This window comes from Motacilla alba, chromosome 11 (assembly GCF_015832195.1).
Source record: "Motacilla alba alba isolate MOTALB_02 chromosome 11, Motacilla_alba_V1.0_pri, whole genome shotgun sequence".
NCBI classification, from domain to species: domain Eukaryota; kingdom Metazoa; phylum Chordata; class Aves; order Passeriformes; family Motacillidae; genus Motacilla; species Motacilla alba.
Window position 1 is genome coordinate 8,610,374 of NC_052026.1, and position 27,960 is coordinate 8,638,333.

General features: G+C 37.8%; 1 protein-coding gene across 1 annotated transcript in view; it reads left to right on the forward strand.

Moving 5' to 3' along the window:
* TENT4B (terminal nucleotidyltransferase 4B) overlaps positions 1-20,919 on the forward strand; it is a 41,046-nt gene extending 20,127 nt beyond the window's left edge. Inside the window, exons 2-12 of the mRNA XM_038148039.1 lie at positions 1,008-1,131; positions 6,212-6,258; positions 9,034-9,154; positions 10,171-10,278; positions 12,202-12,330; positions 13,612-13,825; positions 14,304-14,430; positions 14,543-14,646; positions 16,117-16,304; positions 16,883-17,047; positions 18,244-20,919. Of these exons, the coding sequence (XP_038003967.1) occupies positions 1,008-1,131; positions 6,212-6,258; positions 9,034-9,154; positions 10,171-10,278; positions 12,202-12,330; positions 13,612-13,825; positions 14,304-14,430; positions 14,543-14,646; positions 16,117-16,304; positions 16,883-17,047; positions 18,244-18,423 (1,507 nt within the window). The 3' untranslated portion in view covers positions 18,424-20,919. The remainder of the gene's footprint in view (positions 1-1,007; positions 1,132-6,211; positions 6,259-9,033; positions 9,155-10,170; positions 10,279-12,201; positions 12,331-13,611; positions 13,826-14,303; positions 14,431-14,542; positions 14,647-16,116; positions 16,305-16,882; positions 17,048-18,243) is intronic.
* Positions 20,920-27,960: the final 7,041 nt, after the last annotated feature.

The following is a 27,960-nucleotide window of genomic DNA, read 5'->3' on the forward strand; positions in this document are numbered from 1 at the left end:
TGATTTATAAGTTTTATAAGTGTGTGTGCAGTAGGGAAGTATTAGATTCCCCATCTCAGCTAAGGGCTTGGTCTTAATAAATTGCTCTCTTCTAGTGGTCCCTCAGAGCTTTAATGAAAGATGCAGTTGTACGTGGTAACTAGAAACAATACATTCTTAAAAGATAACTAGCTATTACTATAATGGTCATTGCAGGAAACAAATGAAATTAATTTAGTTACTCAGCGGCTGGAATTACATTATTAGTCAAGCTGATGATGTGTTTCTGGTACTACAGAAGCACAGAAATTTGTAGTACTGTATGAAGACATTTTTATTTCAGCTCTCATTACAGGCAAGCTAAACATAACCCACTGACAATGAAAAACACATGTAATATGGTAAATTATATATGGGTTAACTGTCTGTCATTTATTCTCTGAGCAACTGCTGCTGCATGGGTATTATGTATTTTCTGGGGTTATGGGGGGAGAGTACATTTTTAGTTTATGTGACTTCTATAAGCAGTAAAAGAAGCAGTTTTTCTAGCTCTAGTACTGGCACAATTACTGTTAACTTCTGCAAGCGTGGTACTGAATACAGACTGCTGCCTGAAACTCCCTGCCTGGTGCCAAGGGGCTGACTAGGAAGTGTTTTTGTGAAGTGTGTACTCAGAGCTACAGCTGCGTTCCTAGTTGAAGACTGAACCATTTCTGTGTTATGCTGGCATTGAAATAGAGTGTGACTTTTAATGTGAATTGAAGGCACTTGGATTTAGATTTGTTCCATGCTTTTAGCAAATCAAGTGCAATATTGACCTGTTGGCATAAGAAGCTAATTGGAACTAAGTGCTACAAAATGTTGTGAATGTGGATTTTTTTAAATTGCATGCTGCTCTAAAATTGTCCCTTAATGAAATTGAAAACTAGGAGCTTAAAATATTTTTGGTTAGAATAGTTGATATTTCATTTGCATGTGGGGTTTTTTCTGACTCTTTGTTCTTTCTTTTTTGTTTTTTTTTTCTTCAGTCTTCATGAAGAAATCATTGACTTTTATAAGTACATGTCTCCCAGACCTGAAGAAGAGAGAATGCGGATGGAAGTGGTGTCCAGAATAGAAAATGTTATCAAAGAGCTCTGGCCCAATGCAGATGTGAGTAGGACACTATTTTATTTGTTAATATGTAAAAGCAACATTTTGTGCCTGTTTACTTTATGGAATATTGCAAATGATGTTTATTTTTCCATGTTAAACATAAAAAGACTTGTTGTGAAATGAGAGGGGTCATCTTTCTTACTCAAATAATACAGGGTAATATTTTCTATATCACATAAGATCAAAGACAAATTAGTCCTGCTGTAGTCACAGAAAAGGCATAAGGTGTGGTAATGTTCAGTCTCATGAATATTCATTTGATAAGATGAATGGGAACATATCAGACATGTATGCATGTATTGTGTTTAAAAAAATCTTCTGAAACTTTAGTAGTAGGGCTTTTAGTCCAAAGATCTGTGATCTTGAATAAATCTGTTAAGATGGTGTAGCAGCAGTGTCACATTATATAGACCATGGTATTTTTAATATTATTTAAGTTTTTTCTATCTACTAAATTTAGTTATATAAAATATAGTTATACTATACTTTACAAATTAAAAAAAAACTCAGGAGTCTGTGTTCAGGAAGAAACAAATCTGTAGATCCATGTGCTTAGCTGTGTAATGCCTCTTTCCACTGAAGATGGGTTTTTGCTAGTATGTACTCATTCAAAATGAGAGTTTCTCCTATGCAGAGCTGTGTGGTTTTTTGATAAAGGTTAGATTAAGAAGAAGACAGAGAAGTTGCATTTATAAGTCAACATGGTTTTATGGGGACACAGTTGGGTTTCTGGCATAATTGAATCTAGTTTAATTATATTCTTCTACTAATATTGTGTTCATTGCCAGAATGTAAATTTCTAGCTGTAGTCATCTATTTGTAGCTGAAAATAAGGGCTTCTTAGCCAGAATAGCAAACCAGATTCAGACAGCAGAATCTCTAGTATAAAGGATGCTCTTTGATCCTGCCACAGTAAAAGACAGTGTTTTGACATGAGTAACTTAAATTCACTGTTCGTTTTAAATCTTCTTAACCTGTTTTTTGGAATGCCTTTTTAGAAATCGGCAGAATACGACGGAATGTGAATTCTGTATAAGCTCTGTGTATGTGGTGTATGGCTTTGTGTGTAAAATATACTCCCATTTCCCAAGAGGTTATTGTTACGGACGGTGTATCAGAGAGCATCCTAAGGAAGGAGCACTCTCCCCTCGGTGATTGCTGCTTTGCACAGCTGGAGGGAGGTGTTTGAGTCATTTCTCCACGTCTCTGGCAATTTTCTCTTTGAGCAAAGGCAGTAACCTTTCCATGGGAACTGTGTAAGAGAGCTGCATGTGCCACAGGTGTTGCACAGCTCTCCTCTAACCCAGTGAAACAGTCAGGTGGACCCTAATCAAGAGCAGGAGTGGTGGTCTGACAGGCAACAGTGTGGGTGCCACACCCTGCCAGTGCCTTGGAGGAGAGGATTTCACCAAAACTACTGAGGCTTCAGCCTAGAGATGTTGCAATTTCCTAGGCAAGTTTGTGTGCTGCAAACTTAACTAGTCTAATGGGGTGAATGGATTTATTACCAGGGAATCTCTCTTTGTTACCACCAGCACTTTGAATAGGGCGCAAGAACATACTGCTTCCAGAGATACTCTGTGGGACAGGCTTGATCTGTAAAAGTCTTTTGTATTAAAAGTAACTTTTTACATACAAATGTGGGTGTATATCCTTGAGAAAATAGTCTTTCTTTAAGTTGCTGAAAGGTCTTTGTAGCCACCAGGTATTTAAGGAGGGGAAGCAAATTACAAGTCCTGCCGCAGGCAACAGCTGACCGCTGGGCTTAGCTGTAACGTGACTGAGAGGAAGCACACACTGTGTAGTTGAAAAACCAAAGTTCACTTTTCAATTAGTGCCAGTTAAATCTGCCAGGACTGTCTTTCTCTGCTGTGCTTGAAAATGTTAGAGAGTGAGAGCATGCCAGTTCCTTTTTCTCAAGTCAGTAAGTGTTCTTCAAAGCCCAACTGCATTTTGTCTGCAGTTGTTGCGTTGAGGAAAAATTCTCCTTTTGTATGTCCTTCCGTTTTCTGGAGGCTAAAAGGGAACTACAACAGCATTACTGTGGTGTTGGTTTTCTAAAACTTATTTTGCCAGATCAGCTTGGGAACTGCTGAACTCAACTGTGTTCGACTTGGACAGTCTCTTGTAATTTTTCAGTCCTTTGAGTTAATCACTAACCTTTTGACAATCTATGTTGGTTTAGCTACTTCTAAGATTCAAGTTTTGAGTACATGCTCTGAGAAGGTGGAGTGTTATCTGGTCCAATGTCCTCAGCTCTAGCTGTAGTGTAAAGTGATGAGTTAATGTTTAAGCTGTTCATTTTGAGTCGTTGATACAGCCAAACCAGCTTAAATAAACTTGGAAGTTAAACATACACATTTAGCTTGTAGTTTTTCACTCAACGCATAGGTAAGACATAAAAAAAATGTATAAATACATAAAAATCAGATACTAAGAAAAGAAAGATAGGGCTTCATGAATTTAAATGTACAGAGAATGTACATGTGGAATGTGACTGAGCATGTCCTTTTTTTTTTCCCTCCCCTGTTCCACTTAGGGAAAGGCTGAAAAAGCAGATGGAGTGGGGGGTAAAACTAGGTATCCTGAACTGTTACTTTATTTATAGAAGTTAGCAATTGTGTCGTTTGCTCTCTTACTCAAGGGAATGTGCTTAGAAGGAAACATTCCTAGTAAATGAGAACTGTTCTTGGCATCAGCAGAGCTCTGACCATAAGAAACACTTTAATTACGCTGAAACCAAACAACTCAAAACATTTAAATGAAAACTTTTTAAGGTGAAGATTTTTGACCTGTTTAGTAGGAAAATTTGGCTACTAAACAAATAAGTACTTACGCAGTCGAATTTAGGATACGTTTGTCATGATATCCTGAGCTTCATGTCCATGTGACCACATAGATCTGAAAAGAATGTTGCATACTTCACACACTTCAGTTATGAAAATACTGTGATTGGGAATGAAGGTAGAAAGATGAACTCTGTTTATTTCGACGAACTTCAGAAAATTCTACTGAAAGATGTAGAAGAAAGAGAAATTAAATTGGCTGTGGATGTATTTTTTGTTGTTTTGACCACAAAAGGGATTATGATACCAGAAATTTACCATGCTTTTGTGGGTTTCCAGGTTCTGTTGTGCTTAGTGAGCATGTATTGGACACATACAGTAATTAAAGCTCCTTCAGGGACTGTGGAATGTAATATGAACAAGTTCACAGGAGTGAGATAAACAGTAACAATAACATAGAGGAGTAGGAGCCATTACACTACCATGAAGACTGAAGTTTTCGTATGAGTGCAAATACAGATCTCTGTCCACAAACAATAAAAACATTATCAGCAGCATTGGCACACCTCAAAAACTAATGCTCACGTCTCAAGCCATTGTAGTGTTCTGTTTTGGGATGCTTTCAGTACATGCATGGCTACAGAGCTTCAACAATTTCAATTCCAAATTGATAATAAATCAAAATCCTTTAAAATTTGTGTTCTGATTTCTCCATTCTTCCACTTTTGTCTTTCCAGTTTTTGTGAGAGAGTGTTGAAGTGTGGGTGTGGGTTTCTTTTTTAATAGTTCAGTGTTTCTCATACTCCAAATTATTGTACAAGAGCAGATGTTGTCTCATTCCTTTTGGTAAAGGTCATATATGTTGTATCAGTAAGTTTATGAATACTTTCAGGGTTGTTTATTCAGTCAGGGCTCTCTTTGCTGTTCAGCTGAACACAGTATTTTGTTTGATAATGTGAAAGCACGTTTAGTTTTTTCTGAACCCATCAGGGCTGTTTTATTGTGCAAAAGCACTTTCCTGGTGTTTTTGGTGCCCAAATGAATCCTGGTTTGACTGAACCCAGTTTCATAGAGGATACTTTTATTACTACCCTGGATAAACATAGTGATTATTATTACCTTCTTAGCTTTGTGATGCCTTTATGCTTTTGTACAATATTGATGTTTGTGCTGTGGCACCTCTCACAGTCTTTGCATGTTTGAGAAGCTGTGAAGTTTCAACATTTAAGTTGTGTATGTACTCTTTACTGGGCTTGGGGTGAGGGGCTAAGAGGAGTGAAGTGATAAAAAATAATCAGGACGAAGCACTCAAACTGCTTCTTAGTCTGCTAAAGTATTAAGGCACTTGCAATGCCATCTTTTCCTGTCTCCCCCTTTTTCTTATCCTGAAGGGGAAAAACATAAAAAGTGGGTCACTTGACATACAAATAGGTGGCAATCAAGCTGGTGTATGAGACTCATTAAAGCAGAATACTCAAGTCTGTATAAGGTGGCTCCAGGAAACACATCAGAAGAATGGCTGAAAATTAGCCCAAATGTGTAGATATTTTTTACTTTGAAGTCTCCCCAACCCCCCTTTGAGACTCAGCACATGAGTTTGACCTCCCTGCAAGGCTTGCCTAAGTAATGAGAGCGTGGTTTTGGACAGCTTTCAGGGGAAACCTGATGATTTGCACCTCCAGTGCTAGTAAAAATCCAGCATAATAAAGTAATTCTGTGGGATGTGAAGCTTTCTGAAACTTTTGTTTGTTGTTTAAGCAGAAATAGATGGAGTTGTGCTACTTGCTTTGTAATGCAAAAAAAAAAATGGATCATGATAGAATTGATTTTTTTTAAAGTATGCAAAGCAATGGAAATACGATAAACTTTGAAGTGCTTCAATACTGAGAGGTATACTTTGAGAAGTGAAAACAAAAATCAAATTAAACTGATGCTGTTTTTCTTAAATATTCTGCCATCATTAAGCATTTCAAAATCTTGGGTTCTGGGTTTTTGACAAATTTGGTCATGGGAACAATTTTTACATTGCAAAGCAGTTGTTTATTAGAAAAGCCAAAGTTATTAATGTTTTATGAGTAAAAACAATGAGGATCAGCTGTTTGTAGTACATTGAAGATGTGTATGCTTTAACAGAAGTGTTCAGTGCCTGTTAGCAATACCAAAACCTACCAATGGAGGGTAGCAATAGCCAGCCTTTACAAGCAGCTTAATAAACTTTTGTCATCTGAAGCCTGAAAAATTTCTGAATTCATCCTATATGTTTTCTTATATATGCTTTTCTTGTGTTTCAGGTGCAGATATTTGGAAGTTTTAAAACTGGTTTATATTTACCTACAAGGTTAGTAATTTTTCAGTGTAAATTCCACACAAAAGAAAAGTAACTTGTTGGACCTGTAACCCTGAGGTCATTTATCTACTCTCCCAGGATCTGTGTTGCTTCTGTCAATGCTTGTTATGCTAAGGAAGTGTTAAGCTATTAGTTCTCTGCAAAGTGTGCAGAAATGCAATAAATAAGACTATTGACTGTAACACGTGTCTATATAGATCTTGCATGTATCAGTAGAAGGTTCTGAATTACCATGTGGTCAGAAAAGGCTTATGTTGGGATTGGCTTCTTTATTCCAAAAAGAAGATGTTGGCCCTAAAAGAAAAGCTAAATTTTATCTCCACAGATGACTAAATTGAAACCTTTAACATAACGTTGTTAATATTAGCACTGAAAAGAAAATGTTACAACAGAATTGAGTGTTTTTTCCTTCAGTCTTCTTTTGTGAAATCTGTACAAAGTCAACATCTACCTTTTTCAAATTTATTGCTAGTTTTCATAAAGAGTCTTTAAGCAGTGACACTGGTATCTTCTGTGTAGAAATTATGAGTATTTATGACAACTAAATAGAAATAGAATGAAAGGCTTCAATGGCTGCAGGGGATAAACACATTTAAATAGCATAAATCTGAGGATAACTTTTGAACTGAATTCCATAGTTTGGGAACAGGAGGACATCTAGTACTGCCTGCAGGTGAGGGATATCCTCATCATTGTTTCATCTCTATTTGTAAAAGAAAGAACCAGACAAATGCTTTAGTTCCTGCTTTAGTTTCAGGAGTTGTAAGGAAGTCTAATTTCTCAGTTTTTGTTTGTAAAGCCAGAAATGAGGTGTACAAATACTTGTTGTTTTCACATTTGGCTTCATTCCTGGCCTTATTAAAATTTATTTTAAATGGGCTTAATTAAATATTATTTGATGCTGGTAATGCTAGAGAGATATTCCTGGCCACTTGATGGATACTTAACTGTATTTGCTTGATTGTTTTAAAACAGATATAACAAAAATGCTTTTCTGTTGTCATATACTGCCTTTCTTGAGTATTTTTTCAGGTGAGGTTTTGTGGGAGAGCAAAGGCAGATACTTCAAATGCAGTACATAAACCCACAAAAAACCTTCCTGTGTCAGTGCTAGCCAAACTTTCAAAATAGTCATAATTTCTGTGTTGGTCATTAATTCACTGTTGCCTTTTACCAAGCTTCCCTCTGCCCTAGGTTTTCCCTACCTCTCAGTTTGTTTAAATCTCAGGCTCTGGGATTCAGAAAGGCCTGAAGTGTGTTTTTAATGCTGTGTGTCTCTGTTGGGATTTGCTCTATATCTGTTAACTTAAGCTGCTGGTGAAGGTTTGGGCACACAGTGGCTTTGCTCCTGGATCTCTGTGTCCCTTTGCAGGCAGTGTCTGTGCTCAAGGTGGCAACAGAGCTGCTTTTTCTCTCTTGATGTGCATCAGGAAAATGTCTCCTGTTTTTAACTGTCAGCAGTGAGTTTAACACTAATTTAGTTTAGAAGAGACATGTCCAGCACATTTCCTGCTCTCCAAGCCAGTTTTGAACCCATTTCTGAAAGCGGCCGGGTGCTGCCTGTCCTGGTCAGCCCAGTGGTCTGTGGCTGAATGCTGCTTCAGGAGACAGCTCATCTAATGCAGATGCAGTTTCTTTGGGGTTTTTAAAGCAGTGGTGTTTGTCAATCAGCAGATCTATAGAATCTGTTGCAGGGGGAGGTATTTCTAAACTTTTTTGTGTTTTCTGTTACACAGTTTTCCATAGCACTGAAGCACACTGCTAGCATAACTATAGGGTTACATGCTCATCTCCTTCGTGTTCCTGGCCAAGCAGGGAAATCAAAGGACTTGGGCAGCAAGGAGGGAGAAGCTCAGGAAATCACAGTAGCCCTCACTGGCCCAAATGTGACACCAGCCACCTTTTTAATTTGAGTTCAGGGATTGGATTAGGGTGTCAGCTTCCTGGGTAATGAAATGATTTTGTGTGTGCATAGGGAGGAAGTGTAGTAAGATGGAGACACCCCTTCAAAGAGCTGAGTTAATGAGTGAAGTTAATTAGTGGCTTGGTGTTATTTAATAGCTTATTGCCTCCTGAAGTCCAAGTTGCCGTGTTTTCTTCTCCCTTGCCTTGCTCCCTGTTCTTGGTATACTACAGGCCAGCAGCTTACCCTGTGTCCTCTGGTGCTCTGATCATCCAAAAAACCAACTCAGAGATGCAGAGGGGCAGGAAATTACCCCAGAATGTTCTGTGGGTCCTTTAAAGGGGGAGTGAAGAAGGTTTCTGCCAGACCCATTAATAGATTGAACTGATTTGCTGTGGATTAGGCAAACACCAGACCTGGAGCAAAGGAGGAGACAGGGTCATGCATGTGGAGATAGAGGATGGGAAACAGGACTTTTCCTTTTGGTGTCAGGCTGTTAAATCGACATTGCTGATGAATACAGCCCAAAGGTGGTGATTCACAGCAAGTTAATTTCTTGCTCTGAATCACTCGGAGAAGCTGATCCCTCTCTGCTCACAGTGTGGCCTGAGGATAATTTAAGGCGTTGCAGTCTAATTGATTTATGTTTATCTGTCCCCTCCTCTGGGTAACCTGAAATGGTCTGTATTTCTGAACTCTGTGTAGGAGTTCATCTCCAACCATTTCCTCGGAAGAATCAGAATGAATTATTTGGTTCAGCTATGTTCTGTCAGCTTTATTCGAGTTATGTATGGATGTCAGTTGTTTGTATTTTAAGTGTATTGGTCTTTTAATTTGAATAAATATATTTTTTTCCATTTCAGTGATATTGATTTAGTTGTGTTTGGAAAATGGGAGACATTACCTCTTTGGACCCTGGAAGAAGCTCTTAGAAAGCACAATGTAGCAGATGAAAACTCAGTAAAGGTTTTAGATAAAGCAACTGTAAGTTTGGGGGAAGAGGGTATTCCCTTGTTTTAAGCTTAATTTCTAATCAAAGAAAGATGTTGGTTAAAAGAATGATTTTTTTATAAGCAGAAACTTATTTTGTATATTAAATTTGAAATAGAACATAAAGAACTTCTTTATTTAGTATGATTTTTATTACTGACAAAATAATTGATACTGCAATAACAAAAGCATTTTTTGTGTTGTGAAAATTGTCTGATATTTCATATGCACAACATGTTGCTTTTAATAGAGATTGGACTAGTCAATGTTGTGCATTGATGTTTTTGAAACAGTGCATTTCTGGACTGATTTTTTACAGAAGTAAGTAATTTTTCTTCTTGCAAGTAAGCAGGTATAATCAGTTTTCACATAGAAGTACTAAGTACAGCCTTGTCTAAATAGGTAGTGGTATTGTCTCACAAAAAACATATTAATTCCATTATAATTTCCTACCTCTTGCTAATTCTAAGAGTATTGGGATATCTGAGTCATGGCTGTTATTAGTAGAGAGAGGTAAATTTGGTGGTCACTCAGGTGGAGACACATCAGAGTACTCTCCATATCTTGTACTTCTTAATTGAAGTTCATTTTGGTGAGGAAGTGATGACCCCAGTGACATAAGCTGTGTCATTTCTGATGACTCCAGGACCACTTCTCTGTGTTTCTCCAGTGTTTGTCTCCCTCTGGTGTCTGTGGTCTCCACCAGAGCTGAGCTGCTGCAACAGCAACTCACCCAAACCACTCCAAAATAAATCACCTGGAAGGTGAAGCATTAAGTCCTGTTCAGCAGGACAGTAAATTGAAAATAATGTTTATGAGTTAGAAAAGCCGAGGTTATGTAAACAGAGTGGCAAGGCAAGTGAGTTCACAAATAGGAGTCCTGATTTCACTGCCTACCTCCTTTCTGTAAATTCATAATAAACTTCAGGTTTGCTGGTTCAAGTAAGTCATAAATGAAACCAAGTGTGTTTTGGAAATCTGTATTGACTTATTATATCTTTCTTTTGCAGGTACCTATTATTAAACTGACAGATTCCTTCACTGAAGTAAAAGTTGATATAAGCTTTAATGTACAGAATGGGGTTAAAGCAGCCCAGCTCATCAAAGATTTTATCAAGGTTAGGCAACACTCTCATGGAACTACACTCTGAGTATTTGACAACTTAATTTTATTTTCCGTTTTACTTGGACTGTATCCTTACTAGAGATACACTTTTACTCTGTTGTTTTTTGTTGTCCAGTAATGTTGAGGGATGGTCTTAAGTTGTAGATAGATTGCCTTAAAGGGCATGAAGATACTAAAATACAAGAATAAAATGTGGAGTAGAGTTAATGGTACAATGATTAAGAAAAATGCACTATTCCCTGTTTTAAGTGTTCTGCTCTTTTAACTGCAGTTCATTGAGCTCCACACTTCTGAATTTCAAGATGGGAGATAGTCTCCTTATGAAAGCCTGAAGGTGTCTTTGTGTGTGAAAGCATGGAAAATGAAGTTGCGTGGGTTACTTGTGACCCTTTGACCTTGGGTCGGGGCAAGAGCAGTCTATGCCTCTGGGGATGGAGCAGGAGCTGTGCGTGGCAGCAGGGACAAGGCTGCAGCCCCCCCCAGCCAAAGAGCCCAAAGAGCAGAGCAGGTCTGGTGCCAGTAGCTGGGGTCAGCTCCCAGAGTGGCCAGTGCCTGGCAGAGAGGTGTCCAGTGGGGATGTCCAGGCTGTGGGTGGGGTCAGGATTAGGGTGGATCAGCACCAGTGTGGGGCAGCGTGGACCAGGCTGACAGTGCAGGGAGCAGCTCTCGAGCAGAGTGGAGGCACTCCCAGCAAGGCTTCCCACATGGTGCTTTCCCACAGGGCTGTGTTCCCAGCAGGCTGAGCCAAGGCTGTGCAGCTGTGCCACACCACAGCTGGCCTTGAGCACGGGCAGCTGTGCTGCTGTGGAGGGTCCTTTGTTTGGCTTGGAGAAAACTTGGTGTGTTCTTGCCAAGCAACTTCGTTAGTGTTCTCGAGGCACTCTGTGTGTAACACTTCCAGGGCATTCTCTTGGGTCTTATTTTGTCCCACATAACTTCAGTACCTAACTGAGATGTCATATTTGGCATTTGGCTTGGAAGTGCCTCTTTCTCTTCATCCAGGTTATTTAGGAAATCCGAGGCAGTTGGAGCCTTTATTAAGGGTATGCAGTTTTCCAAGAAAAATCCTATCTTTATATTTTGGTATATACTGATATTCAACACTTCAGCTTGTGACTGGATGTTCTTAATAGTTCAAAATCTTCAGTTAGGTAGTTAGGGATCTTCAGTTGGATAGGGCTCCCAGTACTCACCGTAAGGCTCATGCAGAGAGGTTCTTGGACAATTTCTTCTTTCCCTTTAAACTTTTTGCAGTCATGGACATATTGATCCACATTTCATGATCTGTGACACCAAGGAACTTTTTGGCTCTGTGTTGATAAAAGCAGTGATCTTATTAAGCCTCTTTTGCCCCTCCCCTGTGAGGGGTATACAGAGTGCAGGTGTAGCCCAGCCTCCACTGCTGTCCCAGAGGTCTGTGTTCGCCACCCCTCAGGGGAATCCATGCAGATGAACCCTTTAAAGGATCAGTTACCCAAAGATATTTTGCTTGTTTGAAAATGTTACCGGGGTGTGGTAATTTTGAAGGGCTTTCTTTAGCTCTGGGCATCCGAAGTACTTGCAGGACAGAAATCTCAGTGCACTTTGAGCTACCTCTCAATTGTAGCAAGAAGGTTTTGTTACAGATGTCAGTATCTCCACAGTTGTTCCTTTGATGTATATTCAACCCAAATACTTCTGTTTTTATGATGTAATAACTTTTTTTCTGTTGTTAATATCTGCCACCAGAGTCAAACAGGTAAAATACCTTTGTTAATCACAGGTAGGGCATTGGCTCTTCTCCACTGTTACTAAAAATGATAGATTAGATTTATAGTTAGCTTAAAGACAAAATATAATAAACAGATGGTTTCAGTATGCTCTCCACTGTATGCATGCATCGCAGTATTGTAACAACTTTGTTTTTCTCTTTCAGAAATATCCTGTGTTACCATTTCTAGTTTTAGTACTGAAACAGTTCCTGTTGCAGAGGGACCTTAATGAAGTATTTACAGGTGGAATTGGTTCTTATAGTCTCTTTTTAATGGCTGTCAGTTTCCTTCAGGTAAGTTCAGTGGAATCTATCAATGCCATTGGTGCCTGCGGACATCACTTTAAGGAGGAATTTGACCCTCAACCCTCAAATTTCATCACTGAGGCTATCATTCTTTTGGGGTTGCACCCCCTTTTCATTTAAAATTAGATATGTCCCATCTGTCTTCTGTTCCTTTTCTGATGCTGATACTTTTGGTACAAAGGTGTTTGGAAGATCTGTTGGTGTACCAATGCCAGGCACTGATACATAAGATTTTGATACACATGAAATATGTCATTCATAGTAAAACAACCTGAATATGGTATAACTTGCTTGGAACAAGTTCCATAAGGTTGGTGTTAGCTGCAGCTGTCCTTTATAGCAGTCCTGATTGGTCTCCAGGTCACACACCCTGCATCTTGCTTTCACAAATGCAGTGTAATCTTGGTTCTCTGGGTTTCTAAGCTGATATCAAACAAACATATTATACAACTTTCTCTTGACTCTAATAGAACAAAATGCATGAGCTAAATCTATCTTGTTGTGCCTCAGAGAGGGAAATACTGGACAAATATGAAGTAGCTGATTTCTGGCTATATCAGCCCTGTTCTTTTTCTTGAACTAAATTGTATAACTATGTTTGCAAGTGTATGTCCATACTTTTCCAGACTGTAATTACTCTAAAACCTGAGCCTGGAACTGGAGCTTGGTGTTTGCTGAGTGCCTTTGCTGTTCCCTGCTGAGCACAAAAGAAATAAGGGCAACATGCATATGGATTAAAACCAAAATCTCTCCCAATCTATTTTTTTTCTTGTGTTGAATAACAGCACTTTCATTTGCTCATTAAAAATAATTTTAAAAAAAGTTAAATTTCATATCTGTTACAACTCTGAGCTGGTTTTGTTCACTCAGGCTGCCTCTCAGGCTACTTACTTAACAGTAGAGGGGATCCTGTGTATAGCTGTGCACATGAGAAGTCTGTATTTGTATTGCAGACCCAGGTTTGTGAGGTGCAAATATCTGCTTTTTCACAAGAACCCTGCCATTAGTGCTGGAAGTTCACTTATTGGACTAAGAGTTCAAATACAAAAAGATTAGTGCTTGCCAGCCTTTTTTTTGAAGAGGTAATTATTTTATAAAAGTTGTCATAGCATCTTTTTTAAGATGCAAAACTGCTTAATCAAGGGAAAATACTTTATTTAGGCATATCTATTTTATTATTTTTATTACTGTATTTAGACATGTTTTCTGTGAAAAAGGGAAGAGCTTGAAGTCTTAAAAGAATGAATTTTTTTTCTCTCTTCTTAATAGCTGCATCCCAGGGAAGATGCCTGTATGCCCAATGCCAACTATGGTGTTCTTTTAATAGAGTTTTTTGAATTATATGGACGTCACTTCAATTATCTGAAGACTGGAATCCGAATAAAGGATGGTGGCTCTTATGTTGCCAAGGATGAAGTGCAGAAAAGCATGTTGGATGGCTACAGACCATCAATGCTGTACATCGAGGATCCATTACAGCCAGGTATCCTCAGAAACCAAAATGGAATAGCAGTACTATTAAATGTTTAATAGATGCGCTGCAGGGGGGTTTTTTCTCTTCATATATTGTACTTGTACCCAGAAAATTGCTGGTCTGGACTTCTTTACATCTAAATCCCTGTAGATCTTTTAAGCTGTTTATGCTAAAGAAAAAAAAAAAGAAATATATGTATGTATATATATGTGTATGTATGTATATTATATATATGTATATATATACATATATATATACACACATATATACACATATATACACACACACACACACACATATATATATATATATATATATACATATATGTATATAACAAATATAATAAATATTTATGCTAATCCTGTTCTACAAGAGGTGGCTACAGTTAGTTGGGACTTAAGGGCAATTTTTAAAACAGATTGCTGTCTCATGCCTGAAAGGTGATAACAACAGTTTCAATCTTATTTATTTATATTCTTTTTTTAAGGTAATGACGTTGGGAGGAGTTCCTATGGTGCCATGCAAGTGAAGCAGGCTTTTGATTATGCCTATGTTGTTCTCAGCCATGCTGTTTCCCCAATAGCTAAATATTATCCTAACAACGAAACAGAAAGGTAAAGTCTCCAAGTCTAAATCTCAGTCATTCATTGCTTATATTTTTCTGTGTCTAAAAATTAATTGTGGTGATGGTTTTGGTTGGTTTTGTTTTTTTCTCCTGGTTTGCAGTATATTAGGGAGAATAATTAGAGTAACACAAGAAGTGGCCACATACAGAGACTGGATATCCAAGCAGTGGGGAATGCAAAGCAGAACAGAATCTTCATGTAATGGTGAGTTCTGACTCAGCAGGGCTGAGGGGGAAACTTCCTGCACGTTTTGCTTGTATAGATTGCTTTTGCCTCACATAAATCAAAGTGTGCCTCTTAAAGCAATTTCCTTTTTTTGTTCGGTATTCCTGTCTTGTCATCCAGAAAAGTTAGATTTGTACAAGAGTAAAATGTCCCCATCTTTATTGTACTACAATAGATTTAGTTAGTAGAGAGGTCTGTAAAGGGTGCTGCCTTCCAAAAAGACTTTGTAAAAACTTCCAGTTTAAGTTACCACATTGTCAGTGTCACACTTCCTTTGTCCTTCAAATGTAGACAAGGTTTTAACAAGAATTGATGAGCATGCTGGTTTAAATCTAAATCCTTAAATTCTGCATTTTTAATAGTCATTTTAAGGTCTAACATACTGTATGTGTAAGGAAGCAATACTTAAGCCAGGATTCACTCTGTAAGTGGAATAAGTCTTTTAAACAGAAAAGTCCTGAAATATCAATCATGATCTTGTTTTTAACAAATGGAAACACACAAAATCTAGCCAGAGAACTTGGTGACAATGCCCTTTGGAATCACCTTTAATCCCTTGCCCATCTTCTGACTTCAGCAGCCAGTTGCCACCCTCTTTTGGTGCAGGTGTGTCTGCTGTCTGGAAGTTTTCAAACTAGAATTAATTTTCATACTCTCCAGTTAATTTTAGAATGTTTCCTGTCAGAAGTGTTCTCTTGTTAGCGATTAATCAGAGAAGATGTTTCAAGGACCCGTTCTTTTGGCTAGGCTGGGATTTTTTGACTTGTTTTTAGAACTTGTGTGAGTGATTTGTCAGCTGGATATGCTCTGTGCCATTGGAGCTGTCAGCCTGCAGGCCCTGAGCTCCCATCACCTCCCTTTTAGCTGCCTACGTGCATGCTCATCATGTAAATCTCTACCTCCTAAGTGTCTTATTTCAAATAAAACAGCAATCAAAAAAGAAAAATAACCCTGTATTAAGGAAGTAATGGTGACAGTAACAGGGGTTGTCTTGTTGATTTAGTTCAGATCTAAGTTCCAATTTATTTTTTTTAAGGCAGAGCTTAGTGAGATATGAGAGTTCTGTATCTTGAATTTTCAGTGTAGAAAATCCTACAAAGCAATGAGGCTTATTTGGAGTTCTGATGCTAGCAGCTCCAGCAGAGGAAAAATTGGAGTTGCTGAGTATTGGGCATATAGGAATAGAATTTAATTCTTTGTATTTGAGTGCTGTTGAAGCGTGGCATGAAACAATCTACAGCAGCAACGTTGTTGCTGCCTTCTTCCACATCTTCGGTCCCTAATTTCCATCTCAAACCATGGGCAATGCTCAGAGCATTAATGTTTATGTCCACACGTTACTGGGGATGTAACATGTATTTTGTATCTTAGGGGCTATATTAAAAAACCCCAAGGCAACATATTTTTGCATTTAAATGTGTGGCGATGATTCTGTTTTGTTTTTACTAGGCAATGGAGTAACCTTGATAGTAGATACTCAGCAGCTGGACAAATGCAACAATAATCTTGCTGAAGAGAATGAAGCACTGGGAAAACCTAGAAATAAAACTTCAGAAACACTTAGTAAACATTCTTCAAATTCTTCATCAGGTCCTTTATCATCATCATCATCCACACTGTCCAGCTCTAGTGATGTAGTAAGTACTGGAAGTTTTCTCACTTTGCTTTTTAATATTTCTTCGGGTTTTTTTTCCCTCTGATTTATATTGTCACAAAATACATTTTGGGAGCTCACAATCCTAGTCAATTAATTCATCCAGAATCCTAACTTGCATAAGATGTTAACTCTTATGCAATTTCTACACATACAAGTTGCAGTGTGTTTTTGACACAGTACACGTAGAAAGTGAATATATAGACACAAAGTTCCACAGCCCTCTTTTCTCTGGGAAAACTGTATTTCAAAAGTAAAATAGACCAGTAGTCCTAAGCCACATGCTTTAAAAAACAAACAGGCCAAAAGCTTTGAAAAAGATCTGCTTGAGAATTTTACTTAAAAAATAAAAGGCAGATTCTCAAAGCCAGAATCACAGATCAATACATCTTTAAATCTGTTTTAGTCGGTAAGAATTCTGGATTGAAAGAATTGTAATATCTAGTAAAATAAAAAAGTTTTCAGTTTTGTCCACTGTTAACTTTATTTTTAAAAGAAAATTCACTTTTAGAAATACTCACTCTTAAGAAAAGCTCACTAATCCTTTACATTTTCCTGAAGGATTCTGATGGAACACCTTGCAAAACCTCTAAACAGTTGAGTTGTCGTCAGTCTACCACAAACAGAGTGGGGTCACAAGAAGTGTCACTGGAATCCTCCCAGTCAAGTGGGAAAACACAAAATAGCCAAACAGCCAATACATCCAGCAACACGAACAAATCTCAGGTTTGTGAAATGTTTCAAAACAACAACTGTGTAGATTATTTGAATATTACACATATCCTCCATGGTAGGGTAGCTTGTTCTGGAAAGGGAACACTGCATTTTTCACCTCCCTTTAGCCCCATTAAAAAGCTTCCAGCACTGATTGTATGTAAAGCCACCTGGTTCTTTGTTAAGCTTGCACAGATGAATTTGCAGCCGTGGCTTTCCCAACTTTAAAACAGATGAAGTTGGTCTGACTTGTACACCAAATTTGCCAGAGGTATTCAACTGTGTTGCACCCATTTCCTCCTTTGCAAAAAGCACATCAGTCCAGTTTTGATTGCAAAATTTGAGAAATGAGGCCTGCCTACACACAGTGAAAACAGTTAGCAAAAATGTGTGTTTAAAACTCTGACTGGCTGCTCTTTGATCTGTCTTCCACTAAGGGAGGTGAAGATTCTTTGTAATACATGGCATTCACCCTCATTTTCCTCTATAGCCAAGCATCCTTATGATGACACCTCTGAGAGCTTATGCGTTTAGGAGATTTCCCAAACTGAGGAATGCATCAGTATTCTGGAAATGTTCTATGCCTCTATATACAGTATACCCTGGATAGATGCAGTTTAAATTCTTACACTTTTTCAGAAATTAGGTTTTTAATGTTTGAAACATAATCCAGAACCTTCTGGAATACTTTCCTTGAAAATTACTCTGAAGACATGCCTCATATTTGCTGATGATCTGTCTTCTAACAAAACAGTTCACACACCTGGCCTCGGCTATGCTGTGAGCGTGTGTTTGTGTTATTGGGCAGAACTAATTCCAGACTGTGCGTGCCCATGATCTGACATACCCCATCTCTGAAAAGATGTGGCATAAGATCAGTCCTGGATCAGATTTGAGCAATCTTCCTGTGTTGTCTTGGACAATGGACATTTCTGTAAAATACCTTTATACTTTCCAAAACTCCAAGTGCTCTGCTCCTCTCTGCACTTGTTTGGGGCTAGAGATGAACATTTGTCTGCAGCCACCCAAGCGGGAGATTGGCGCTGCGGTGCTGCTGTCTCAGCAGTGGCCAGCTTTCTTCTGCCATAGGGAGTTTTTCGGGTGTGTTGTCCCCAGGAGTCACCGTGCTCGCTGTGCAGAGGCAGGGCTGTGTGATTGCCGTGCTTTATCCCACTGCAGGGATTCACCACCTTCTCTTTCCTCCGCAGCATGGATCCGCACGGTTATTTCGCTCTTCTAACAAAGGCTTCCAAGGCCCAACAAACTCAAGCCATGGTACCTCAGTCACAAACAAACAGCACCAAGGCAGCAAATCACACCATCAGTTTTTCCACGGCAAAAAGAGGAAACACAAGAGGGATGCAGCCCTGTCAGACCTTTGTAGATAGTTGCCTACTTTATGACTGTTCTTCTGTGTGCAATGATCTCATGCTACAGGATAGTTTGATAGTGACTCCTTGGATCTCTTCTGGAGCTTCAGACTGTTCAGACATAGATTAGCAACTGCATTTTTTTTTCCCAGCTCGCCACGGAACGGAACATGAAGATTGATCACTGCAAAAAAAAAACAAAAAAAAACCCAAAAAAAGAATAAAAAAAAAGAAAAAAATGGAAAAAAAAGGAAAAAATAATTTTTTAAAATGAGGAAAAAGGCTGCTCATTTGATAAGTCATATGCTACAACAGGGTCATTTAGGATATAAAAGCTTGAATGTAAAATAAATGTATTTCCCATCAGCTCATGCTGACCTGTAGAGATAGTACTCAGTGTGTCTAGGGGGTGGTAACAAACAAATAAAACACAAAAAATAGGAAAAAAAAAGGCAAAAAATTGTATTTTGAGGGAAACCCAGCCTTTAAAGGTGAAAGTAATTTGTGCATGATTTTTTAATTATTTTTGCATATACTTACCATTTTATTGTGTATATATAGATGACCATATAGGAAAACTGACATTTGTAATAGTGGATTTGTTAATACTTTTTACATAACATTACTGTTTAAATTGTAAACATAAATTTTTCTCAGGATTAGTTTGGAAAATAATCTGAATTGTCATCTTAACATCCATATAAAGAGACATTACTAGTTATATTGCTCAGAATTTCTTTTCTTGGCATTTGGAAGATCTCATAGAACGTTTGATCTGCAAAAGCTGTTCCTCTGAAAGAAAGGTTTATGGTGACAAATGAAGATTTTCATTTGTATAAAGTGTACATGTACTTTGTGTAGACACTGAGCTTGTCATCTCTGAGAAGTAACCTTCACCTTGTTTTCTAGAGTGCCATCATTTCAGGCAATGGGGTTTTATAGTTGTATCCTTTTTTTCTTCCCCTTAGTGGTCTCTCCTCAACCCTTTTTTTTTTATTTTAAAGAAACAACAAAGAGCCACTTGGGGTTTGTTTTTGGGTTTGTTTTTTTTTGTTTTGTTTTGTTTTGTTTGATTGATGGTGGTGATTGGTTTGTTGGTTTTTTTGTTTGTTTTTGTTTTGTTTTTTTCTTTTTTTTTTTTGTTTAAAACAACAAAACAACAGAACTCAGTTTGTTACAGACGTTTGCATTCCTGGGCTGCTTTAATCCCATGCCTCCTTGTTTGTGCCTTTCCTCCCCCTTCCAGGTCTGGGTTTTTTTGTCTTTTATATTTTTGCTAACTCCTGTAGGAGATGATAACTGTTGAAGCTTTAAGTAAATTTTACAATTAAAATATTTTTTTCTCACTCCCCTCTTAGGCATTTTTATATATACACTTAATTATTAAAAACAAAACAATTTCAAATAATGGAATATACTTTATATTGCCTTAAAGACCCAAACCTTCATATCTCATAATATTTCTTCATTGACCCAGTTCTCATGTCATTGAAACTCCACGTGTGTGTGGTTCAGTCACATCACAAGTCTAGGCTGCAGTACCTTTGGTGCCATGAATGCGAATGAAATGGAAAATTGCACTCACAGGCATAGTTTGGAACAGGAGTGGGGACACTTCAGTGCTCGAGAGTTAAGTGGCATTTACTTTCACATATTTCTGTAAAGAGGAGAGTCTGTGTACTTGGCGTACCGGGCTGTATTAAATGCAGCAGTTCTGAGATGATGCTTTTATAAAAGTGCTGTTAGCCTTGAGAAACTTTTTATATACATTTACAGAATACTACAGACCAACCTGACCTTTATGGGCACTAATGAGTGCAATGATTTTTAAAGTAAAATGAGACCAGAACCAATGTTATCACTTAAATTAATAAACATTTTCAATGTGTTAAAGTGTTTTACTTCAAAAAGGAAAAAAAAATATATATATATTCCAAAAATACAGCAAGTCATAACATTTACTCCAACACTAAGCTTACATGATGTTAATTTGACAATTTTTTTTAATTTTTAGAGTCATGTTTTAATTTGATCAGATAATTTTATCAAGATGTTCAGCTTTTCTTCATAGAAACTAGTGAAAGTTGTACCACATTATGCATAGTCACTATTTATTTTGTTTTAGATTATTGTGAATGTGTAGACTTATGTTCACCGCTTAGGGAACAATTATTTATAAATTATATTAATCCAGTATTGTTAGCTGCTATTAGCAAAACTGTTCCAAAACTTAATACTTGCAAAGATCTGTATCGCATTTACCACACTGAAGTGTTTTTAAAAGAATCACCCTCATTGTTGAAAGCAAATGTACTCCTAGGGTGCAGATATTAGTGTTCCAATAAGCATGTGATAATTTTAAGGTGGTGGTAGCGGGAAGATAATCTTGATTCCATTGGGAATCTTAGGTTTGCCTCAATTTATGGTTTTCATAAATTTAATGGAAAAAAGCTTTTCCTGGACTGCTCAAGTTTCTTTTTGGTAAACAGTATCTTTCTAAAAGAAAAAAAAAAAGCAAAAAAAAAAGCAAAAAAAAAAAAGCATGAAGGAAAAATTGAGGTATTTTACATTGCCTCAAATGACCAGCATTGTATTCATAAAATACTGTATATCTTGCAAAACTTTATTTAAACGGAACAGTTGAACTGTTCGTTTTTCAATCTGAAGTAAAATACTTTCAAGACCTTTTAGTTTGCCTGCTCATTTGTCTTGTACATTTCATCTCTGTATTTGACTCAAGTCTAATTCCTTTTTGAGTTTCAATACTTTTGTGAAGATTTTGTGAATATATGAAAAAAAAAAAATAAATGTTTAATCTAACTACTGCAGTTTATCACCATTCTTGACACCCTGTCTTCCCCTTCAGAGCGCTGTGGAAAGAGTTACTCGAGTAACATTTTTTGAGGATCAGGGTCCTTCCCCAGCTGAGTCCTGGGCCCTTCTGCCTGGAGTTGGGAAGCTGATTTTGTTCAGGTGGCCCTGGTCTGCTGCTTTTCCTTTCAGGAAGGCTGGAGCAGAGTCCGTAAGCCTGAGAATAAATGGAAGATAATATATGTGTGAAGATTTCTTAATGTATGATTTTTGTCCAATTTTCATCCTCAAATGCATAGGAAACTTAGGGAAGGATCCATTTTCCTTGCCTTCTGAAATTGGCTGTGGGGTGGTGTTGCAGCTGCAGGGCAGCAGCTGCTCAAAGCTGCCATGCTGAGGGGGTTGTGTAGAACTATTCAAGAGTTAATTGGATTTACTTGCAGCTAAAATCCATGTTCAGCAGTTCCTGAAGCACAGCTGATGTTACTGAAGTGTGTTCTTGTTGTCCTTCTCTGGGAGACGTGCACATACGGCAGGTTCTGGTAGTTTTCCCTCTAGTAGTCCACTACACACCATTGGAAATACATAAATAATCTGAAATGTGTGTATGTCTTCCTGTTTGGCATTAAATTGGTTTGCTGAGACTCTTTTAATTGAAAAGAAATTTGATCAAAATTGATCAAATTGATCAAATTGGTGTTTATGGTTAAAAATGTATGTAATTTTTAATTGACAGTCTTCTCCCTTGTGGCAGAAAGTGAGCTGAAATGTAAGTAAATCTTCCTGTTTGTGAGACATAACTTGATTTCTGTTTTGTCAGATTTTACAGCTCAGGTTTTTAAATATTAAAACCAAACTTTTTTTCCTAGAACTAAATCTTTAGAAAATAATTGTAGTCCAGTGGCTGGTGACAACATTTTAAATGTCCTTTCAAAATATACCTTTTCCATTTTATGTCTGGAGTCATCATGAGTATATCCTAAATGTAATGTGAGCAGCTGGTTAGAAAATAGTCTTACCTGGAAAATGTATTGTAAATAAATGCAGCCAGCCATTTGACATCTTGACGGATGTTAAAACTCATGATAGATCTTAAAACAGAATGTTTGACTCCAACTTTATTTCATAAAGAGTAAAAGCCACAGGAGATAAAGTGTGTAATTACTCAAGAAGGGAGTATATTTACCTATTTGGAGGTTGCAACAAAAAATAAATTAATTACTCCAGCTATTGTTAAAGGGCAAAAAGTGATTATTCTGCTGACTCCTAGAACTTGATTCTTTTGCTTAACAATGCAAAATACGTTTCTAAGAATCAAGTTTAGTATGTCTTGAAACTGTTTGTCTTGAAAGTGCAGATTTTGAGAGCTTTATATTCTACCTAATCTGTAGTGGTTTCAAAAGTTTTCCTCAAAAATGTTTTCTGGGTGCAGAAAAGTGTGTGTTGACTGTATTTCCTTCCACAAGTTATTTGCTAGCAGTTCTTTCAGATACATTATTCATGATTTCATCTACAGACTGAAAACAGATTTGCTTTTCTCGTGGTGCTTAATTTCCTCATGGTTGTAGATTTTCCTGTGCCAAAGATCTCTTAGGCTCTTCCCTAATTTGCTCTGAAGCCTAATGAACTAACCTTCAAAGTTGATTGTTAGGTTGTTTGAGATGATCCCAGGGAAAGAAATGTCCAACACCAAGAATCCTTTGCAAGTTACTTAATGTCCTGAGTAACACAGGAATTTGAATTGAAATGGCTTTATTGAGCCTTTACAAGCCCAAAGTTTCTGTCAAATACCTGCTTGAAAAGAAAATAGAAAGGAAAGAGCCAGAAAGTGGCTGTTACTTGGGCATGGTAGGGCTAGATCGAATTAATGTGCATTTCAGATAGCTCTAAAATTTAGATCAGTTCTTTTTGAAAATCTTTGATTTTAATTCTTTGTGTATTTAGTGGCTGGCCACCATGATCATTTTATTAGGCTGTGGACTGCAAAAATTTGTAAGAGAGAAGTGTGGTGCCTTTGTTGGGCATCTTGGCCGTGCTCTTCAGTGGGCCTTTCTCTTGGCAATAGCCGGCTCAGAGCTGGCCTGTTCCCATTTGCTCCTTCCTGCAGCAGAGCAGGATATGGATGAAACTGGGCAAGAAAAAGAATGGGAATTTTATTTTGCTGTAAGTTAATTGTTGAAAGCTGATGGGATCCTGAAAATCATTTAAGTACACCTATAAGCAGGGGAAGATGAAACATCTTGGGTATCCTCTGCATAAAAGCCATTTGGAGGAATGCCATCTTTCTGCTCAAAGGTGCCTGGAAGTGAGGTGCTGTGGGATTCTGGTGGGTCCCTTGGCTCAGGCATTGCCTTGGGATACCGAATGACCTCAGCAGTGAATCTCTTGAAGGTGTCTCTGATCTGTGGCAGGTCTGAATAGCTCTTGGCATTTGAAACTTGCTGCATTGAGTTTCCTAATCCTTCTCCAACTCCGAGCACACCCTTTGTTTTTTGGTGCTAAATGTGACATTTTTCAAATGCTGTCCAACAGGTAATGGTGAAGCACAAAGGGAATGCAGATCATTAATGTTTTAAGAAGGGTATTTCCTGCAGCTCTTTAAAGGAAAATAGACCAAAAATCCTTTGATTGAGCAGGCTGAAGTAGGAATATGTCCCCTTAGCCCTCACATACCCATATTTGAAGCTAGTTTCCGTGTAAATTATTCGACAGTCTAATATTGGGATGTGAGGCTGATTTTTTTAGTGAGTCTGTATAATGAAGTCTAACTTTCCCATGGTGCAAAACTCTGCCAGAAAAAAACCACTTGACTGTATGCAAGAGCTGGCTTGTAAAGAATGCATTTGTGTGGTGGTAGAGAAATCTGAGCAACCATGAGTGCAGATTTGGTGAGTGCTTTGCTTGTTTAAAATAAATAAAATGCTCTTGTGCGGGTATATGAAAAGACCTTTGCTTCTGTATGAAGCAATGTTTGACTCTTGAGCTTAAAGATCATTAAGCAATCAAATGCTTCTGAATAGCTGCTAGTGAAACTAATCTGCACTCTCGGCCGTGTTTTCCCAGGTCTAAAGTTCATTTGTTGTGCTAGATTTGGTGACACGAAATCTGAAAATAATCCTGGTTCAAATTGCTCATTTATGCTGCCTGGCAAAGTAAAACAAAAATATCTGTTCTGAACTTAAAGCTTCCATCTTGAAAAAAAAAACTAAATCCCCAAACAATCTTCCTGGTTTGTACACAACATATTTTTGCACCAGAAGCATGAAGAAATATTTAAAAAAAAAACAAACAACATGATGTGGTTTAGGTGAAATGTGCATTAATGGTTGCTGTTTGCATTTCCCTCCTTCTGTGACCTATTTCCAAACAGGACTGTTCATTCTTAAAATAAATAGGAGACTGATGAAGGCTGGGTTGGGGTTTTGTCCCTCTTCACTAAAGTGGATCTTGAATTTGTGGTTGCCTGGTAATCAGTAACTATGAAAAGACATTCTCAGTCAGAAAAATCAATGGCTAACCCGACGGCAGGTAGAAATCTTTCCTATTGTCTTCCTTCAATGCATGTTTGCTTTTCCTTTTCAAAATTTTTCACAGTGCATGGGAGGAATAACTTATAAAATAATGTGCTTATTTCTATAAGATTCTTTTCATCCCAAAGTGTCTTACTAACCCAATGTTATGTTAGCAACTTTTATCCATCAGGATAATGTCATAAAGCATGATTGCTGACAATTTTAAGTATGTCTGACCTGCAGTGTGTGCCACCTACTGAATGGCTTCTGTGCAGTGTTTAAGCCACCAACTCCACTTCAAAAAGTAGTTTGAAGGCTTTGGCTTTATAATATTTCATAAATGCAGCCAGTAGCACCTCCAGGTAGTGGCAACTACCCACAGAATCCCACTAATCTAAGGGCAGAACTGAGAAAACTGAAATTTGTTGCAAAAAAGTACTGGGGCAGTGTTATTAGGGTGGAAAGCCAAGGGGGTAAGAGCAACACTGGCTCCAAGGGAGAGGCTGCCCTGGCCTTTTCTGCTGCGCACACGGGCAGAGACCACACTGCCCTGGACCTGCTCTCCTACACCAAGTGCTTTGTAACGAGTCAGCACTCTGAGCTCTTCAGAGCGAAGTCACACGATGGTCTGTCAGAAGCAGAACACATTTCTTGGGGAGTACGGGCAAATACAGATCCTGGGAATCCGGAAGCTGAGGCACTAATGTGAAAAAGAATAAATCCAACCTTTGCAGTTGCAGAGAGCACTGGTCTGGTGACTTTACCTTGCATGGACAGTCTGATTTTAAAAAACAAACCAAAACAACGCCTAAATTCTCAAATGCATTACTGCACTTTATTTCTATTGAATAAAGTGATATTTTATGTTACAATTTTAGAGGAATATTTTTAAAGTAAAAGCTATAGAAAAGAATAACAAGTTATGAAACAATGCAGTTCCATAGTTTCTGTATTATGTAATTATTTTGCTAATTATCACACTTAGACATAAAAAACTGTCCACAAAAACCCAGTAGTTGTGAACTATAATTACTGTCTTTGGACGCTTGTGAAAGTCTTCATATTCTGGTTCTGTTTAGTGAGGGAAAACTCACTAAATTGTGATGAGCTGGTGAAACATTAAAAGGACATAAATTAGGACTGATGTTTGTTTCTCAGACGTCATTATTGGAAAGTTATTTATTTTCATTTCTTTTTTAGCATCTTTATCCGTGTCTCAGTTTTTACAGGCTTTTCCTACCGTTGTGCCTCCTCTGGCCTGCACAGCACAGCACATCACAGCTGTCCTGTATCCCAGACTGGCTGCTGGCCTCGCTTGAGATTAAATTTTAAGAGCTGGATGGATTCTTTTTAATGAACAAAGAGTATTCATTTTGGGTACAGTCCTGTTAGAAGCTGGCCAGGTTTTTTTCCCAGTTCAGTAGTTTATCCACATTGAAAAAATTTATTGTAATGCCAGCACAACCAACTATCATGTGGACATTCTTAAGCACCAGACAATCTTTACCTCATGAAATTAATCACTGCCCAGCTGGTTTCAGTTAATAATGTGTTGTACTGAAAACAAATGTAGTGAAGATGCAGTATGAACATCATTTTAATGTTACTGTATCAATAAATTTTAAGATTTTATTGCAAAGGAGAGAAACCTCTGCTGTTGGAAATCTGAGGTTACACTTCTGCCTTGCTCTAGGAATTACCACAGCCTGGTTTTGTTGAATTTAAGGGGAGCTCTTCCATTGGTTTCACTGACAGCAAGCAGGACTCTGTGATTTCAGGATAGTAAGAAAGTAAAGTATTTTCCACTTTAGCCCCTCTCAGGTTTGGGGCAGTTATTATATTGGTTTGTTTGAAAATACCAGCTCCTTGGAGGAAAACACATTCTGTTTCTCAGCATAGAGGCAATAAAGGGTATTCTTTGTATTCTCTCTTTTAAAATCCCCATTGCGATCTAAATAAACTAATCTTCAGGAAGTAAGCTACTTCTGAAAGCTCAGTGAGATAATATGAAAGGCTACATCCTCAGGTAATAGAAATAATTTTTACTTCATTGGTTTCACTATAATACAGCTACATTGATTTAATCAGATAAAGTTTGTCTACACACTTTTAAAATTGATTTGTAACAGGGTTGGGTGGGTTTGGGTTTGTTGTTTTTTGGTTGGTTGGTTGGGGTTTTTTTTGGTAAATCCATGTTTCCTAGTGGATTCTTTTAGAACTTTGTGTTCTACAATTGTATTCCAATTTATGTAGGAGCATTTTCTCCTAATAACATGCATGGTCCATTTGTTCCTTACTGATTTTTCCAAAGTATTCTTCTTTTCTTTCCAGTATAGAAGTTATACTAATGCAGGTCACTAATGAAGAGATGTTGAAAGTGCAAATTGAAAACAGTTAGCTGAATAGTTTTATCATTTACTGTGAACATAAAACGATTTGTTCTTTTCTGTGTTCTTTCAATCAATAACATCTTCCATTTTGTGACAAGCTCCACCTGCAGCGCTAGGGCCCCTAATAGGGAAACGGCCTTCTTTTCATTTATTTTCCTTTCTTGTGTAACTTACCAATTAATAAAAATAGTGAGTCCTCAATAAAGACCATCTAACAGTTTTCTAGGAAGCCACAGATCGGGTCCTCTGTCATTGTTGAGAGTAATTAAATTTCTAGAAGAAAATGTTCCCATTTATTACAGGTCAGCTTGAGTATACAGAAAGATTTAAAGCCCAGGCTGATCTATAGCCCTTGGTTCAGTACAAATCACACCTGCAAGTCAGGTAAAAAGGTTTAAGCAATTAACCAGGCACTGATTTTTCACTGCATTTTCTTGTTCTGGAGATAGAATCTTAAACATGAATGGGAGAGGAGATGGAGGTGGTTTTTTGGTTGTTAATCCAAGAATTCAAAGAAAACTTCCTAGCCCAGGTTATGGAGCTGCAAGTGGTGGGACCTGTATTCCTAAACCCTTCAGTTCCTCTAGGAAACTCTGCATAGGCTCCTCAGTTACACACTATTTTGCACTCTTGGTACCTTCCCTAATTATCATTTCCCAGTGCTGGGAGCTTGAGCTAAACTCTTAGCTCGAGTCTTTCTTTCTTAGTTGTCCCACTAACTTTAATGAAGGCTGGAGTGCTAGAAAGCATGATCATCTTTCCGAGTCAGCCAAGAGTCTTTGACAACTTTAAAACAAAACAAGAGACCTGAATAGCTGTTCATGTCCCCAGAGAAACATGTA